This window comes from Monopterus albus, unplaced genomic scaffold, assembly GCF_001952655.1.
Source record: "Monopterus albus unplaced genomic scaffold, M_albus_1.0 scaffold356.1, whole genome shotgun sequence".
In the NCBI taxonomy this organism is placed as follows: domain Eukaryota; kingdom Metazoa; phylum Chordata; class Actinopteri; order Synbranchiformes; family Synbranchidae; genus Monopterus; species Monopterus albus.
In genome coordinates this window covers 357,762-377,300 of record NW_018128236.1, presented here as the reverse complement: position 1 = coordinate 377,300, position 19,539 = coordinate 357,762, and the positions used below count along the sequence as shown (strand labels likewise).

At 40.0% G+C, this 19,539-nt stretch overlaps 1 protein-coding gene across 6 annotated transcripts in view; it reads right to left on the bottom strand.

Moving 5' to 3' along the window:
• LOC109975013 (glutamate receptor 2-like) overlaps positions 1–19,539 on the bottom strand; it is a 122,479-nt gene that overhangs the window by 16,721 nt on the left and 86,219 nt on the right. For 3 of the 6 annotated variants that reach the window (XM_020625520.1, XM_020625518.1, XM_020625523.1), the window contains 2 exons: positions 10,094–10,208; positions 4,884–5,018 (listed from right to left, as the gene is read on the bottom strand). In XM_020625520.1, coding sequence (XP_020481176.1) covers positions 4,884–5,018; positions 10,094–10,208 — 250 coding nt within the window. Of the gene's footprint in view, positions 1–4,883; positions 5,019–9,178; positions 9,294–10,093; positions 10,209–19,539 lie in introns of those variants that run through there. The other 3 variants (XM_020625521.1, XM_020625519.1, XM_020625522.1) reach the window with 2 other exon arrangements.

Genomic DNA, 19,539 nt, shown 5'->3' with positions numbered 1-19,539 from the left:
AGCCTTATAATTGCTACCTTCATTCTCGTGTCCCATTTCAAATGACAATTACCATCCCTGCTGGGACATCTTTGTCATATATATCATGCCCCACAACCGTGCAATCATTTCACACCTGCTCTCACTTGCATCCCTTCCCTTGCCAGCCTTGTCACCCTTGTTGAGACTTATGAGGCATAGGTCAAATTCTGGTAACATTTTCTAGCCAACTAAAGTGATATTTCTTTCCTCTATAAAAATCTTCCTGATAATCCTGGCAATGTCCAACTTTTCATCTGTGCTGTAGGCTTTGGGGGCATTTACAAATCCAAGTGGCTCTTCATCCCCTGGCCTCTGGAACTATGTACCTACCTCCAAGGGCCGCATCATGCCTGGCTGTTTTTGAAATTTACTCCATTGTCATCATCCTCTGAGATCATGAGTGGACCCAAAAATCCATACTATTCCACTCAGACAATATTACTGTATTCCTAGATATTCTAATAGAGTAACTCTCTTTTTATTTTCCTACAGACATTCAGATGAGAACCTGACTCCATTTTCACCGTTTTCAACAACAACCTTCACCTTATGAATCTGTTTATGAATTTCACCTCTCAAGTCTCCTTCTCTCAACATGCTATCCTAATCAGCATTGCTCCATGCACCTGCTCATTGTGTTGGACAGCCTGTAATGCTTTCTGTTCTTTTAACATTTTATTCTATCTTTCTTTTCCTTCCTTCAGTAGTGTCACATTAACCAGTTTTATCTCCTATGCTTTCCAGTGTTTTGACCATCAAGAGCTACTTAAGTGTCATCCACAAACTAGGGCTGTGAATCAATCAGTCAAATAACTAATTAATCATACATTTTACCATGATTAATCACAATTAATCATGCAAACTTGTGAACTCCTAATCATTTCACCCTCCACCCCCCCTAAAAAAAAATGCTGTTTGAGCAAGTACAAATTGAATTTCTGTGACTTCACAAAAGGTTAGATCAACAGTAGCCAAAAAGCAGAAGATAGGCCAATGTACAACAAATGTAACAAAAATGTTTTTGTTGACATATCTTTCTCAGGTTCACAATAGTTCAGTTTTAACAGCTCACTGTCTGTGAGGTGAAAGTCTTTGCACCATGGAGCACTGAAACTATATTATAATATAACTATAACAATATTTTAAACCCCTCTGAAACTAAGGGACCTACTCCCCCTATACCTTACGCCAGCTACTGAAACAGACCAGTTTACCGACATTATCAGAAGAAAGAGCAGCTTTCTTTTTGGATGATGTGTCCTGAGAGTAAGAACAACCTTTCATAGGGCACTGTGGTTACAAGTTGCAGGTACATACACAGCAAACATACAGGCACACATCATATAGCTACACTCAAAACAAACAGTAACAACTACACTCAAGTGGGGGTTGCACATTTGTCAGAGGAGAGACGGAGACAGAGAATAATTTACCTGCATGGTTCAAGTAGTTCCTCCAACTTCTGCATCTTTTCCAGCTCAAGTTCTGTCAGTATGGGAACTGTTTTGCTGGGCCAAGGTGACTATCAGTGGCAGTTTGTTTCACTGGATCCATTTGATCATCTCCAATGTGGGGTTCCGTCTGGTCATCATGTCTTGAACGAGTGGTTCTTCTTTTTGTTTACATGCAGCACACTGTTGTCTTAATTCTCAAGCATTTGAAGGACTGTGCTTAAAGTGGCCAAAGTGACATTTAGCTAAAACAGAGAAACTGTAACCATCCTCTACAAACTGTCATGCAAGGCAGGTGCTCATATGGAAGTAGTCTTGCAGCTGTTGTCATATTGCAAGCACTCTGTGCCACACATGGTTAACTTTTCTTCAATTTTCCATTCCTCTGCAACAGTCTGCAAATGCTGCGCACATTCCTTAGAGTAGTAGTGCTCTGTAGTTGTACTCACAGTCACTGCAATTGATCACAGATTCTACTCTTCATCAATAAAGTCAACTTGACAATGATGTAGTAGTCAATGTTTACTGATGTCCAATAATCACCTATCAATGCAGCATGCTGAGCTTTCTCCAGCATGTTCATTTTTAGTGCCCTTTTTTGTTGTCATACAGTGTCTCTATTCTTTACATGATGGTTTTACTAGACAGGAAACAATAGGATGAATCCCACGATGCAACTCGAATGACATCCCTCAGACCCTCATCTTATACTGTGTTAACAGGGTGACACGTTTTAGCTAACAAGTTAGCTAAAGCCTCTGTTACTTTGTCACTTGTTTCCTTGGATAATAGTCTACCTTGAGTACCACACTGTAGTAAAATAGCATTGGCGGAGTGTCCCCTGATGTCTCTGCAGTAGCACCCGGATGTTTTGCTCTCAGGTGACACATCAAAGATGAATTACTTTAGTGATAATTAATTTCATCTTTCCAAAATGTGCACACTACTTTTGTTTTTTCCAAAGCACCATGCGGTAAATTCTTAAAGTAGAATTTTCTTCTCCATAACTAGCACAGCAAGGAAGACGGCAGAGGCATTAGCACATAGCCAAAGGAAGTAGCTTCATTCTCAAGAAGACCTTAGGCAGTCATTGCTGCCAAGTACTAAGCGAAAGGTCCAAATACTTGTGCAAATGGGGTATTTCAGTCTTTTATTTTTAATAAATATACAAAACAATCCAAAAACCTGTTTTCACTTTATCATAATTGGGTATTGTATGTAGACTGATGAGAACAAAAACATGAATTGAATCCATTTTAAGATGAGTCTGCAACATAAAAAAATGTGGAAAACTTGAAAGGGTTTGAAAACGCTCCGTACTGAATGTACATCCATGCATTGTCAGACAGCATCATCCAACTCAGAATCTTGCTTAGTTTTCATGCTTAAAAAAAGCAAGACTAACCAAACAGGAAATCCCCTTCTCACTCTGTACCATAAATTAAACTCCCATCAAGCCCCTTCGAGCCTATGGTCCATCATTTTAAGGCATGCTCAGAATGTATCTCAGTTTGATCATCTGTTCACCTCTGAAACTGAACAAGTTTCTCTTTCATCTTTGCCAAGTTCTTACAGCATCAGGGATTTCTTCCACATTGTACTCTGGTCATTCGTTCAGGATCAGAGCCACCACCACTGCAGCCTGCAGCGGAGATCTGGACCACCTTATTCAAACAATAGACCACTGGACATCTCATATCTACTATCCATCCACTCAACCCACAAGACATTTTTAAAGTCCAAGCTTCCCTTCTATTTTAAGGTTTTGGGGGTTCCATCAGGCATGAAGCCATCATAAACCCTTCAAAGCATTCTCAAAAATGCTGTTGATTCTGGAAAGGATCAGAAACCAAGTACCAACAACACCGATCACCCTCAGTCATTTCTCAAATAAAATAATTATCCCATGGAGAGCGTGGTCCTTGCTAATTAAATAATGACTGATTTGGCGGTTCAGGAGCAGGACTATACTTCACAATATGTCCCTTCCTGTTCAAACCCTCCCTCTCCTTTTGGCTTCCACTTTCACTTCATGTATGCTCCCTGCCTTCCAATCTCTGTTATTTTCCTCCCTCTCTTCTTCCTTCTTTCTTCCAAGGGGTTCTGCTGAACAAGAAGCAGTCATGGACCCTCCAAAGACTCCCTATAGCACTGTCAATGTTATGAAGTACCAAGGACACTCATTGCCCCCAGTCATTTCTCATGAAATAATTGTTCCACATTTCATGGTGGAAATGAGAAACCAGGTGACTACAGGCAGCCACAACATGACTAAAACCAGTCAGTTTAAAGCCATGATGATGATGGCAAGCTGTTGTGTGTGTGTGAAACAGCACACAGATCCACTAATCCTGTGTTTGTGTAGTTCATGTTTTTTGCATTATCATGGATACAAGCACTGACTCTACCTCCCAAGCCCTCCTCATCAGCAGCCCTCAGAGTAGCATCAATGTTTTCAGCAGTGTGTCTCTCATGTGTGCTGCGAATGTGGAGTACAAAACCATTTTCCAGTTACCGTTGATATAATGGCAGATGACAGTGACCTATGACTCCGACGTGAGAGCTGTCCATGCTTCGGTTTTTATTGCTACTTTCTTGGTTTCCATCAGTCCTTTTAGAGCAGTAGATGCTTTATTGTACTTCTCAGTTTGCTCGGTAATTGTCTTTCATGAAGGCATGGCATATTTGGGTTCTGTAAACTCCATCAGCCTTTGAAACTTCACTCCTGAACTACAGGTCAGTTTAGCTCTGGTTGACATTTGCAATGAACATAATTTCTTTTTTCACTTTGTGGATGTGTCACAGTCCAAAATAGCTAAGTATGCTGTACTTGTATACACATGCAAATATAAAAATATAATACCAGAGTGCATAAAGTTTGGATGGGGGGATGCAGCATGATCAATTTGCAACTGGGAGAGCAGCATTCTTGATGACACCATCAGCTCAACTCAGCTCTAAGGACCACACTTCATCACAACTGTACTTTTTTTGTATTGTGACAAAATAATCTCAATTACAAGGTCCACTAACAATTAAAAGTAAAGGTTAGATTTTCTGGGTGCAAAAAGATGAGAACACGAAGAGTTTCACTGCTTGGTTCAGGTAACTACACACTTGAAGAGGGAGAGGCTCATTTTCAGGGAACCGAGCTGTGTGTCTGAGGTAATTTGTGGATAGTAACTAATACTTTATCACATTAATTATTATATCTACTACTGAAGCACAATGAGCACTTGGTAACAGATGCACCAGGAGCATAGGTCATGTTGATTCTAAAAAACAGTGAATGTGTGTTTCTAGTCACTACATCAGATACTTTAAGATAGTGTTTTTTAGCAGATTTAATGCCAGTATTACTACAATACAAATTTAAGATAAAAAGTCAATTAAAATTAAAACGGGTTGTACCTTCATTTTTTTGGTCTCAGCACGGCTCTTATAGCAGAACTCCACCAGTGCCACCATCATGGCCAGACCCAGACCGCCAACCAGGATGTAGAAGACTCCTGCTACGTTACTAAGAGAGAGAGCACTGGTCTTCTCCTAGTACACACACACACACAAGACAAAAAGAAAAAAGAGGGCATCCCCCAAAGAAAAGTGGGGTTAGTGGGGTGTATTATGTCTCAACTAAATTTAATACTTGACACACTACCAGTGAACCTGTTTCTCCTTATTTGCCATCATAAAACTAAACTAACCTGTCATCTGCATACACTTAATTCATCTTAAATATATGGATTACGACAACACAGTCACAGACACATAGGCTAAGCCTCACATGCATACATGAAATATTCTTGCCCTTTATCAGTTTGTCTGTGTGTAAATCAGTATAAATGAGGTATTTACTACCTTTGGTGAGAGCCCATTGTTAAAGAGTTAGTAAACTGATAACACTCAATGTGACTTTCAAGTTCTGTCTGCAGACAGCTGTGGCCATTTCATTTCAGTGAGCTCTGATAATGAATGCAAGTTAAAATGTTCAGTTTTAAAGTGTGAGTGTTAAACTATATGGCTATTTTAAAGGCTTCATATCAATATAGTGCAATGCAGAACAAAATGGCCAAACAGTTTAATCAACATCTCTCTGAAAGAGAAAACAAAAACTGAAGGAGGATTCACTGCCAGACTGTTGGATTAGACTGCATTAGTTTTAGATAGCTGTAATTAATAAACTGCCAACTGAGTAGGTTTATGTAAAAACATAAAAATAACTGTGTGGGAGATATAGCCCTTATGTAACTGGATCCTTGACTACTAAATGTTTCTTATACAGCTGTCTGTTGTTAATTCATGCATAAAACCAGCTCACACCAGACTCAGAACTTATGGAGACTGAGATTTGCCTTCTGGATTGAGCTCTCAGAAATCTGAACTGAATGTTATGATCTAACAGAAATCTTCATCAGGTACAGAACAACTGAACTCCACAAAGCAGAACAGGTGGTATAAAAAAAAAAAACAAAACACAATCATCACTCATGTGGTTGTGATGTACATGACTGAAAAACAATCTACTTTCTGACTGGACCAACCAGAATAGACCTGAATAACATGTGGTTCTCCCATATGGGGACAAAATATGCCTGTGTGAAGAGGAAAAATATAAAGAATACATTAAATATCTCACACAAGACAAATAAAAAAACTATACCTCAAAAGGTAAGACAGTGTACTCTGTTCCTATGTGGGAGAATTATGCTTTATTTCATTAGCATACAGTTCAGAACATTATTTCAAGTCCGCTCCACCTATTGCCATGGCCAAAATCACTGAAGGGTGTGGTTGGCTGTGGTCACCAAGTGTGCTTTGTTGCACCTGTAACTACACTCAGCAATGATGTCACGGGGTCCTGGAGAACACTTGTACATCACTTTAGCAAGGTGAGAAATTAAACAATGGGAGCTCAGTAAAGACAAGAGTTTAAACTGCTGTCAAGCTCATCCGTCATCACCACCATGGTAGTGCACCATACTGGATATATTTACTTCAAAGGTACCCTGTGGAGACTAAAGGCCAACTATTTGAAAAAAATCCTTTCCAAAAATTTTTACAACCCAAGAAAAAGTTGGGACAGTAGGTAAAATAAAACTTAAAACTGGAAATAGTTATGTGTAAATCATCTGTGTCCTGTATTACATTGGAAACAATTCAGCAGAACATTATCTGATGTGATACCTCATCAACATTATCTCATCATCTCATCTCATTTTCTATACCGCTTAGCCCTGAACGGGGTTGGGGGCAAAGGTCTCTGATGGTGCCATTAATGTTGAGATTTTGGAGCAACATAGCTCACACAAAACCTCACGCAAGACGACATCTTTTTCAGGGACACCCATGCATATTTCAACAAGACAATGCAGAACCTCAATACTGCACATTACCAAGGCCTGGCTGTGAGAAGGAAAAGGGTGTGAGTGCAGGACTGGCCTGCCTGTAGTCCGGACCTGTCCCCAATATGTGTGATGCATTTTGAAACGCAAATTGTGTCAACAAAGACCCAGGACGGTTGTGCACCTTAAGACTTGTTTGCAGGAAGAATGGGACAAAATGACACTTGACACATTTAATGACTTGGTGTCCATGGTCGCTAAATGTCTTTTAAATGTTGTGAAAAGGAACAACAGCATCACACTGTGGTAAACTGTCCCAACTTTTTTTAGAATGTGTTGCAGCATCAGAAATGAAGTGAGTGTTTATTTTGAACAAAGAATGAAACTGATGAGGTATCACATCAAATAATGTGCTGTTGTGTTGCTTTCAATGTAACACAGGACACAAAAGATTTACACATCACTATTTTCAGTTTTAAGTTTGATTTTACTGTCCCAAATTTCTATGATTTGGGGTTGTACAATGTTCTGAAACAGACAATGCAACAATTACACCTACTGAAATTATGTTTTGTTATCCTCATTGTGTCTGTCAAATGGGTAATGGGAGGCTTTTCATGCTGCCTTCCAGTATGGCTATTCAGAACAGGTATAAAGACGATTAACTTTAGATGTATTTGGACAATATGTCATATGATCTGGTTCTTTCAAAGCATAGGGAGGTATTCAACCAAAGCAGTGAGCTATGAATGAGCAGAATGCATTTCCTTCCTTAAAAAAGAAAAATAAATCTGCAAAGCTGATTTTTGAATATTTCGAGAACCTGCATTTTCTACATCCAGGTTTGCTAGCTGGCAGCAGTCATTGTGCACATGCTAAAGGGTAGGTCAAAGCAATTACATCTGTTCATGGGGGCTGGCCACCCATGTATCTGGCTGGCTTATCATGCATGGCTATGCTCAGGAGCCTTTCACAGAGCATGCAGCTTCCCCACAACATCAGTTGCCATTCAGATAGAAACAGCATAGACAGTTCCCCCACTTCATGCTGAGATAGCATCTAGCCCTCACTTGGCATGTAGAAAATCTGCCTTTCAACTGCATCTCAGTCATCATGTGATCTAAGTGTGGACATTAGCTGACATTCCACACTTAGGTTACCTGATTCTGACACCTGAACCACTTCCACTTGTGATCCACTTATAAGAACATGAGATCTATGGGCTTTGAATATTTTTGTTTGTTAGCACAGTTCTGTCTGCCTGTTCACCTGCTAGCTATTGCACCACAGAATCAGCTATCTGTGACCTGCTGATAGTTTTAAGGTAACACTGAGATCTTTGCTAGAAGCAGACTTGCTTGATAAACCATTGAATCATAGGGAACTAAATACAAACTGCATAACCATCATCTTCCTTCCATCTGCCTTCAACACATGATATCTATACATTGTATTATGGTAATGGGGGTTCTAGGACCTTCTAATAATAAATACTCATCTCACCATTTTACTGTACATCCTTCTCCCTGTCATCACAAATTTAGCTGCTGCTTCATTAACTCATCTATTCAATCGCTCCTTCTCATACAGTTCAGTTGTTGTTCTTCTGTTATTGGTTATTCACATGTAAGTCAGGCAAATAAAAGAGGCCAAGGGCATTAATAAATAAACTGATCTAAACAGAGTGTAATACATATAATACACGCACTTCATCCTGTAATCAACATTCAACCTCCTGGAACTGCACTGAGAGCAGTGCATTCTCTACAAGAGGTCAGTTCCCTCTGAGGGGTATGGGTACAGAAAATAAATAAACAGATTGTTTTGATTTAACCAGCCAACCCGCATAAAAGTCCTTAACCTAAAGATATTGTTATGCCTTTCATTGACTCATGTAGCAATATCAGCTTTCTTGTGTATACTGTGTGATCACTGTAAGTAAATTTCCATCTTGTACATTATAGACATCATCTTGAAAACTCATAGTTTAAACAGGGTTTCTGACAGACAGGCAGACAGACACAGATGGACAGACAGACTTTAACTTCTGTGTTAAAACAGACTGAATGTTCAATAAATAGCGAAACAGTGAAAAAGTGTAGCTTATACACACCAAATTAAATCTTTTGAGCTTATCTTGAGAAATTCCACTGTATTCTTAAGACAGCACTTGTTTTCTTCTTATTAGCATTATACTCACAGTTGTAACTAACCTGCATTGATCAGTTTAAGTTTTACACATACATATACATAGCACTACTGTAGTCTTTCTTTTCCTGATATATGTATAAAACCAAGCTTACTGTGCATGTTAAATACATGAACAGACAATGTTTGTTTGATCCACAGACATAAACAACTAACCTTATTGGTGGAGTCCTTGAAGCCACACTCTCCTTTATCGTACCACCACTTGTTTTTCATCTTGTCTAGGGTCCCTTGCTCATTCAGTTTCAATACGGCAAGGTTTACTGGCACTCTTCAATGGGAATAACATAAATAACATCATTATAAATGTTATCTTATGTTATTATTGGGGCAGCGGTTCTCATACTCTGGCCTTGCAACCATGACAGGGCCTGCTCACGTTATCTGTTATGAATTATACAACCTGTTTGGCTTTACAATTTTTCACCACATTATTTTCAATTTAAAGACCTACAAAATGTGTGATTTGTTCATTTTGTAGGAGAGAAAGTCTTTAAGCAAATATTAAACTTTTCTCTACATCTATTACCAAATGCTTAATGCTAACAGGGTCCCTCTGGCCCCTGAGACAGAGAATGAGAGACGCTGCAGTGAAAAGCCTTTCTGCTTTTTCAGCTGCAGTATTCCTCCAAACCAGAGCCACAGATAAACAGAGTTTGTCCAGTTTGCACAAACTCTTTATCAATAGCCCTTCTCTTGTACTGTTGCCACCATCTGGTGTGAGGTCACCTGACCCTGGGCTTGCCCCTGAAGCCTGCCCTATCCCTGACCTCAACCAAACAGGGTGCAACACCATCGGTGGAAGAAGCAGCAAAGGATACAATGCTACCTGCTGGCAGAGCTTATCAGCAACTGCTAAATCTAGTGTCCATATGCAGCATTTATGAGTATTAAACGCTATTTGAAATGCTACAATTTGACAATGCTACTATTGCGAGCTTGCATTCACATGTGGCATTGTAACTCTGCTACTTCTTTAAGATTTTCTTTATGTGGGATTCTCATGTGGGATCACCCAGTGTTACCTTTATGTTCATGTAATTTTGTGTGTTTTAGTGTGTGTGTATTAACCTTGCTCTCCCCTCCTCCGCTGCCGCATTCGCCCTTGTCATACCACCACTTGTTTTTCAGTTTGTCCAGCAGCCCCTGCTCGTTCAACTTTAACACCGCCAGGTTCACCGCATTTCTACATGAACACAGTGGCTGTTAGCAGTTTGGTTGTTGTCAGTGTCAGTTGTCCTGCTGGTATGTATATTAGCAGCATTAATTCTTAATCCATAGCATGAACAGAATACACACAGCTGGAAAACTCCCCCCTTTTTAAGCATCGAACTCATCAGTATTACTGTAGATAGGATTAGCTTTAATATGTCTTAGTAGCTATGCCCAGCCTGCTAAATAACCATGGAAAAAACAATGGTAATATTTTTAAGTCAGAATCACCTGATATATGAATCACCATATAGAGAGGTTTTGGTTCTAATAGCCAGTTCCAAATCATTTCTCTCTTAGTCCATTTAATTAGCAAACAATGCAATGCAAATCATTCATTTTTGCTATTACTAGCACTGACCATTGTTTTTTCCATTGGAAAAGTGAAAAGTTGCCAGTTGTAATTTATATAAAATACAGTGTAAGCATCCTACATTATTTGCCAAAAGGCCAAAGTAAAACTTTGCTCCTATCTGGTTAATCTGCTGTCTGCCGTGTTTTCTGTAATGCTGGTCATCAAATCTATCTATGAGATCTGGGACTCCATAATCTGGTGACATCACAAAAAATGGTCTAAACAGATCAAAATCAGGACTTCCAGTGAGATTATCCAGGTAGTTGGTGGTGGGACAAGCTACTGCTACAAACTACATTTGGTTTGTATTCTTAAAATTCTAATGTTTTCATTTGACTAAACTACAAAGTACATCTAGTTTGTCCCCATTTGTAAAATGTTCTCTTTCTAACATCATCCTGTGTTTTCACTATGGGAATTACCTTGAAGCTCCAATGACATCACTTCTGTTGGTGACAGACCTTTTAAAGGTCAAGGTCACATCTGTCCCATTTTCGTGAGTGCGATATCTCAGGAACAACTGATGGTATTTATTTAAATCTGGCACAAACATCCATTCTGATTCAAGGACAATGTCCTTTGAACTCCTCTGTAAAAATTGCCTCTAAATGAAGACTGCGTGTTTCTCACTGACAATTAATTACTATAATCAATGAACATGTCAATACATATAGTGCTACTTTCCATTTTGCCAAAAACATACACTTAACATTGTTCACTAAATTCCTGTAGTCTTCAGTACATACATATACTGTTGCAGGAAAAAGTAAGAGCACTGTAATTCCATAGTTTTCTGCATCACTTGACCATGAAATGTGAACTGATCTTCATCAAAGTCACAAATATCAACAAACAATATTTCTAAGCTGATAAAACACAAACAGTCATGATCCTTTATGTCTTTATTGAACATACCCATAAAACATGCACAGTGATGGTTGAAAAAGTAAAGGCAATAGTGTTGAATCACCTTTGGCAGCAATAATTTCAAGCAAGCTCTTCCTGTAGCTATGGATTAAACCTGTATAACATTCAGGAGGAATTTTGGACCACTCTTCCTCATAGAACTGCTTCAACTCAGCCATATTCTTAGGACATCTGGTGTGAAGAACGGCTCTCTTGAGGTCATTCCACAGTACCTCTATTGGGCTGAGGTCTGGGCTCTGACTGATCCACGCCAAAAGGCGGATTTTATGTCTCTGCTGCATCACCCAGCTTGTCCTGAGCTTCAGCTTGCAGACAGCCACCCTGACACTATCCTGTAGGATACATTGATAAGCTTTCCACAGTGGAAAGCGGTCCAGGTGCAGAGGCAGCAAAGCAGCCCAACATCATGATGCCCCCTCCACCGTACTTCACTGTTGGGATGATTTTTTCATGTTGGTAACGCAGTTCTTTTCTCACACTATATCTAGTGCTGCAGATTCTTCTCAAACAATTCTACCTTCATTTCATCTGTCCACAGGACATTTTCCCAGTAGTGTTGTGGCGTGTCAAGGTGGTCCATGGTAAACCTCAGGCATACTGCAGTGTTGTTTTTGGATAGCAGTGACTTCATCGATGGTGTCCTGCCAGAGATACCACACCTGTTCAGTATTTTGTTGTATGGTTGACTCATGAAAAGAGACTTGAACCAACTCCAATAAATCCTTCAAGTCTTTAGCAGTTACTGTATAGTTCTTCTTTGACTCTATTGAGCATTCTGCATTGTCTCTTTGGAGTGATCCTGGCTGGGTGCCCACTTCAGTGGAGAGTAGCCACAGTACCAAATCTTTTCCATTTATAGACAGTGGGCCCTATTTTGTCAGGCACAGCAATCAAGGTGCATACAGGATGTGTTCAGACCACATAGTATCTACATCAGGCAACTGCTTTAAAAGGACTTAATCTCTTAATTAACATATGTGTTTTTTGTGGGTTTTTTTGCATTACATGCAATAGACCAATCAAAATGCCATCTCCCACTCCTTCTAAAAGGCTGTTGTGCTGGTACCATGGCGGATAGCTATTATGAAACTGGATTTACCTGGAGGAAGACAGGAGTGATTTAAATATGTACTGTACCGAGCCACAATTATACATGTGCGTATTACTAACTTGATTCAGCACCTTTAAAATGCTGAACTTAGACAAGTTTTTTGTTGGTCACTGCCGCAACTTCTTATTGCATCCTCAAGATACTAAGTGTGCCAAAATGCCTACAAAGGCCCCTTGTTTACATTGACACTCCCACGTGGACAAAAGTGTATGCGGTATTTTGATGGCATGGGTGCTAGAAGGAAAAAAGGACACTGCATCAGGTGCAAGATAGGAAATTACACTTTTACAAGGGACTGTACGCCTGGCGCTGGGTGGAAAATAGAGGCCGGTATGTCTAACTGTGGACTTGTGAATATCTAAAGTCTTTGAGGTGACTTTGTGACCAAGATATTCTGTGGGTGACCAGCCTTTCTGTTCTTGTTTATCATGATGTTATGTTATGAACTGTGTGCGATGGTTTGAGAGACTTCTGCAAACGTGCCTTTTTGAATATTGCTCTTTGAGTTAAAAGGGCTACTTTGTTTGTAATACCTGATGTTTTGGTAACTTGGTTGGCTTCATCCACTCTTTGTTTTGAGCTCTTCCGGGTTGGACTACTGTGAACCATTTCCTCAAAGCAGAGCTCTTGAGAGTTAGGAATCTACCCTGTTGCTGTGACCTTCCTGCGGCACTGGATCTCTGCCTCCAGCCCTCATCACGTCATTCGACTACCTGCTCTGCCGTTCCTCTGTCAGCCTGACCCCCAACCTTCCCCAGTGGTTCTGCACACTGGACCACTGCACACTGATCTCCTGCACCAGCATCGACCCACCTGGACTGCTTCCTGTGCCTGCAGCAAACTCCGGCCGAGAGCCGATATACACTGATGTTCATGTCCTCTGGCTGAACGCTACATATAGTCTCTGTCTTAGTATTCCGGTTACCCTCTCTCATACTCCCCTTCTCTGTTCTCATTCAGCAAGCTGCACCTCTCATTCAACCCTGGGTTACGCCTATAGCAGTCCAGTCAACACAGCATCCCCAGCTGCCCCGAGACCGGCTGAAGAGCTGGTTCTGTCTACTCCTCCTGTCTACCTTCATTAAATTCATTTACCTTGTTAAGCCTCAATCCGAGTCCTGCATTTCTCTGAGTCCGTACTAACACTGAAATATGGCTTGCTGCAACAGTGATGGTGGAAAAAATTATGGAAACAGTGTTTTAATAACTGGCTGAACCAGCTTTGGCAGCAATAACCTCAACAAAGCTCTTCCCATAGCTGTGGATTAGACCTGCACAATGTTCAGGAGGAATTTTGGACCATTCTTCCTCACAGAACTGCTTCAGTTCAGTCGTATTCTTAAGACGTCTGGTGTGAAGGGCTCTCTTGAGGTCATTCCACAGAATTTCTATTGGGTTGAGGTCTGGGCTCTGACTGGGCCACTCCAAAATGTGGATTTTGTGTCTCTGAAGCTGTTCTGTAGTAGATTTACTTTGATGTTTAGGGTCAGTGTCCTGCTGCATCACCCATCTTGTTCTGAGTTTCAGCTTGCAGACAGCCTCCTTGACATTATCATGTAGGATACCTTGATAAATTTGGGAATTAATTTCTCCTCTGCAATGGCAAGCAGTCCAGATCCAGATGCAGCAAAGCAGTCCCAAATCATGATCCTCCCCCTACCGTATTTCACTGTTTGGAGGGTATTTCCATGTTGGTACATGGTTCTCTTTTTGGAGTGTCAGGGTGGTCTTTGGCAAACATCAGGCATACTGCAGTGTTGTTTTTGGATAGCAGTGACTTCATCGATGGTGTCCTGCCAGAGATACCACACCTGTTCAGTATTTTGTTGTATGGTTGACTCATGAAAAGAGACTTGAACCAACTCCAATAAATCCTTCAAGTCTTTAGCAGTTACTGTATAGTTCTTCTTTGACTCTATTGAGCATTCTGCATTGTCTCTTTGGAGTGATCCTGGCTGGGTGCCCACTTCAGTGGAGAGTAGCCACAGTACCAAATCTTTTCCATTTATAGACAGTGGGCCCTATTTTGTCAGGCACAGCAATCAAGGTGCATACAGGATGTGTTCAGACCACATAGTATCTACATCAGGCAACTGCTTTAAAAGGACTTAATCTCTTAATTAACATATGTGTTTTTTGTGGGTTTTTTTGCATTACATGCAATAGACCAATCAAAATGCCATCTCCCACTCCTTCTAAAAGGCTGTTGTGCTGGTACCATGGCGGATAGCTATTATGAAACTGGATTTACCTGGAGGAAGACAGGAGTGATTTAAATATGTACTGTACCGAGCCACAATTATACATGTGCGTATTACTAACTTGATTCAGCACCTTTAAAATGCTGAACTTAGACAAGTTTTTTGTTGGTCACTGCCACAACTTCTTATTGCATCCTCAAGATACTAAGTGTGCCAAAATGCCTACAAAGGCCCCTTGTTTACATTGACACTCCCACGTGGACAAAAGTGTATGCGGTATTTTGATGGCATGGGTGCTAGAAGGAAAAAAGGACACTGCATCAGGTGCAAGATAGGAAATTACACTTTTACAAGGGACTGTACGCCTGGCGCTGGGTGGAAAATAGAGGCCGGTATGTCTAACTGTGGACTTGTGAATATCTAAAGTCTTTGAGGTGACTTTGTGACTCTTTCCAGCTACATGCAGATCAACAATTCTTGATCATAGGCCTTCTGAGATCTCTTTTTTTGCGAGGCATGGCTCACATCAGCTGATGCTAATTGTGAATAACACACTGACACTGTTTGACTGTTTTTATAAGCCAAGGTACTTCTAAACCACACCTCCATTTTCATTTCATTGACTGTACAGCAGGTGATGTTTAGTGACATCACAAGCCTTGTGTTGCCATTACTTTTTCCACCATCACTTTGTATGTTTAATGGGTGTGTTTAGTAAAAACATGAAAGATCATGACCATTTGTGTTTTATAATATTAAAAATATTGTGTTTGTTGATATTTGTGACTCTGGTGAAGATCAAATCACATTTCATAACCAAGTGATGCAGAAAACCAGGAAATTGCAAACAATGCCATTACTTTTTCTTGCCACTGTATATGTATTACTGTATACGATTTGAGACAGACATGCATGTAAACTGCAACTTGACTGGTTGGTGGAGGTATACAACCACAAGGCAGTAATTCTAGATTCTCCTGTCAGACCTAAATGCACTTCTGAGTGTGGATAATCTAGGCCACCCAAGGGCTAACTGTGCTGCTCCCTGCTTTCCATCCTTTGAGTTTGATCTCTCTCACTCTAGTCAGAGGCTTGTTCAGCTGATATCTTCTCGGTGGCCACCCAGAAACTGGGCAGAAATTTGAGTCCATAGAGGCAGGAAGGAAAAGGTTTCCTTTCACTAAGACCTTACTGCACTTAGGTTTACAGCTGCTTTAAGTGTGGAGGTGACATGTGGACTTTATACATTTGGCCTTCTTGCTTGTAGTTGGCACCGGGGCATCCTAAGGTGTGCTCAATATTTTGTTCCACGGCTGATGGATTCAGCACCACAGGGGATATTTCAGCTTTTCACTCACCACCGTTTTCCTAACAAACACATGTCTTGCATGTGCACATGTGTGCATGAGCATGGAGTATTCAGGAAAGCTGAAAAGCTGTTTATGTTCTGAACAACTCCACATAAAGACAAATTATAGACTGTCCCACTGAATAATGGAAGACATATCTCTGGTGTAAAGGTGTATGGCCTTACAGCCCCTTCGGGATTTGAGAGTCCCTTCTACCACACTGTAAACCTTATTTGGGATTCAGTACACAATAGTTGTGATTTGTGTCAGCACACAATTTACAGATTAGATGTCTTAGGGCCATCCTTGACACATGCAGTGCTGGAAGCCAATGTAGGGTACGGTCTGCATGGCAAACCATACCCTAGTCAGTATGCTTTATGGTTTCAAGAGGGCTTACGCAGTCCAGGAGTTGTCTATATATACTCCCATAGTGAAACACCCAACAAAGGTAGAAAAAGACAGCTAGGTTACTTAATGTAATCATTCTACATACTGTGAACACATCATAAGTCCTAAGAATGACTGAATTATTTGAAGCCGAAAATAATTCAGTCAGTGTCTCACTATCTTATACTACAACAAATCTAAGATTGGCCTAAATCTGTATGCATGCACTGTCCCAGTGGTTTGTTTCAATAGTTGTTTTAATCTTCTGTGTCTTGTCATGTCACCAGATATTTTTTATCTTTTATAGAGCCTTTATCCAGCAGGAAGAACCTTTTTCACAAAAGTAATGATGCAATCGCAGGACAAAGAGGCAGTGAAATACTTGCTATCGGTGTGTGGTATTTCATAGCCTTAGTAAAGAAAGTTTGTCAATAATGAACTTGTGTGTGGTAAAAAAAAATGTTAGTAATAACCAGGCCTGGCCTAAGTTCACTTCAGATTTGACTGGTTGCAAAAACTGTAATGTATAATGTCAGCAATTCATTTATCATTTACTGAGTAATCATTGCTATATTTTGTTTGATAATTTAAATATGATTATGTTTCATGTACAAAAGAATTGTGTTTTTCTGAATTGGACCCACCACTGACATAGTAACATTAATCTGCAATTCAACCACAATAGTGGCAAGATGGAAAAAAACATTAAATGTCAACAGCAAGTTCATGCTAGGAGCAGAGACATGGCAAAGGTTGAAGGTAATGTTTGCAGGTATTCATAATAACTCAAAGTGTATTTATTTTTAACCCAAGAGGTTTCTTCACTGAAAGGTGTAGAATTAGTAAAATACTGTATGTCTCTGGTTCTACCATGACAGTGAACAACAACAGCAGTTATATGGCAGATTTACCAAAAGGTTTGACTTAAAGCTCCATTAAGTGATATTTTTAATATTAAAATTGAGTCAAGTAATGTAAAATGTTGTCAAGAGTCAATACCCAACTAGTGACTACTATTTACTAAAAATGAGCTGATTGGATGCTGCTTGCTTAAAAAAATAAATAAATAAATAAAGGTAGAAGCTTGATTCCTGTTCTTCCTGGTTCAACTAACTGAACATAGCTTAATGTCAGCTAGCTAAAATTTGGTAATTATCATTCAGTTAACTTCGTTCAGGTTTTGATTTGATCATCTTCAACAAACTTATCTTTAATAAGTGCACACTATATTTTAAAATAGAGAGAACATGAGTGGAATGTTGAAACCCTGGGAGAACCTCCATTTGGTCACATTTACTTGCTGCTACTAATTCATCCCATTTGTCACGCTCCTGCCCCTCTTGCTTCCTGTCATGTTTTTGTTTTCACATTACTTCCTGTTTTGTTTCACCTCAGTTTTGGCCCTTTTATTTAATCATCATTAGTTCACCTGCTCCTTATTGTTTGCACCTGTTTTTTACTTCTATTTAGGCAGCGTCCTCCCACCAGGACGCTGCCAGATTATTCTAGACCCCAGTTCTGACTCTCCAGCATTTATACCTTGCCTGACTCTCTGTTTCTGACCTTGGATTACCGTTTTTTGACCACCATGTTTTGTCTATGCCCTCCCAGATTCTGATCGCCTGCAGTGTACCGACCTTCTGATTTTGTCCCCCTTGACCTCGAGTTTGGATCCCCTGGCTATACCTGTTTACCGGCGCCGACCCTGGACTGTCTTATCGACCTGATTGATATCCTGGACTTTGTGTTAGTTGTTTTGCTTACAACAAGTAAAGAACTTGTTGCTACCTCGGTTCGTTTGGTTTTCTAATTGAGTTCACCACAACCTCTGTTTGGCATCTGTACACGCCAAACCTGACACCATTTGGATCTGCCCTGTTCACTTTGAGCTGGTACTTATATCCTGTTGGACCATGTTGGATATAAGTCATATGACTTTATTGTCTAATGCTTGCCAGTGCTTGTGTCTAAATAAATTAATACATTTTGAAAAGAGGACTCCTTTGGGTTGTTCAGGTTGCTCTGTTTTATGTTAACAGACCTGTCATAAACTTGATTAGCCAATATACTGGAGTATTTGAGACTCCTTTCTAGGAGTAACTATTGCCCTCTCGTGTTCAAAAATCACTTATTGCAGCTTTAACTTCAAATACAGGTATCTGCAAAAGTTAAATTTCAGGACTGTCTGACAGAGACAACAACACAGAGAGACAAAGAAGAAAGAGAAGGCAGGGGAGACAGAACCATTCAGCCATTGGTAGTGTGCTGAAAAGACACAAAAGTGAGAAACAAACTTGTGACCAGAATGCAACTCAACGCACACACATGCAAACACACACACGAATCATTATTTACATTAAGACATAAAAAATTAGCTGTGAAGCAGTCTGTAAGTATTAAAATAGTGACACATTTTCATGGGGTTGTTTCTGTATTACAAAATATTGGATTAAAAATGAAAAATTTAAATGAAGGGCTTCAGCTATCCTTCAGTTAGTGGGAAGTTTTTGACTGCTCAAGTCACTCATCTGGTCTTAGGACAAGAAAATGGTTGCAGTATAGGCCTTATCAGTGACGTGCGGTCAGGGGAGGCAGGTGAGGCAGAGCCTCCCCTGTCAATCTTGAAAAGAAAAAAAAAGTTAACCATAAAATATAATAAATGTTAATATTTGTCGGCTGGTGTGTGTTGTAGGCCCTTTTGCCGTTCAAGGAATTTTTTTCAATAAAGAATAGCAGAATTTCCGTATGTCCCGTTCAAATACATGGAGGAGATGCGCGATGAGGCAGCACTTTGCTGTGCCTCTCGGTGGATCGTGTAATCCTCACAAACTGTATGCGATGCAAATAGTGTGTCGCTGTCTATATATCGCAAATAAAATGTTTTCAAACACTCTGATTATATGCTCTGCCTTGCCATAATCTGGATAATGTATAAAATGTAGTTCTGTAACGTGTTTAGGCTCCAGATTAAC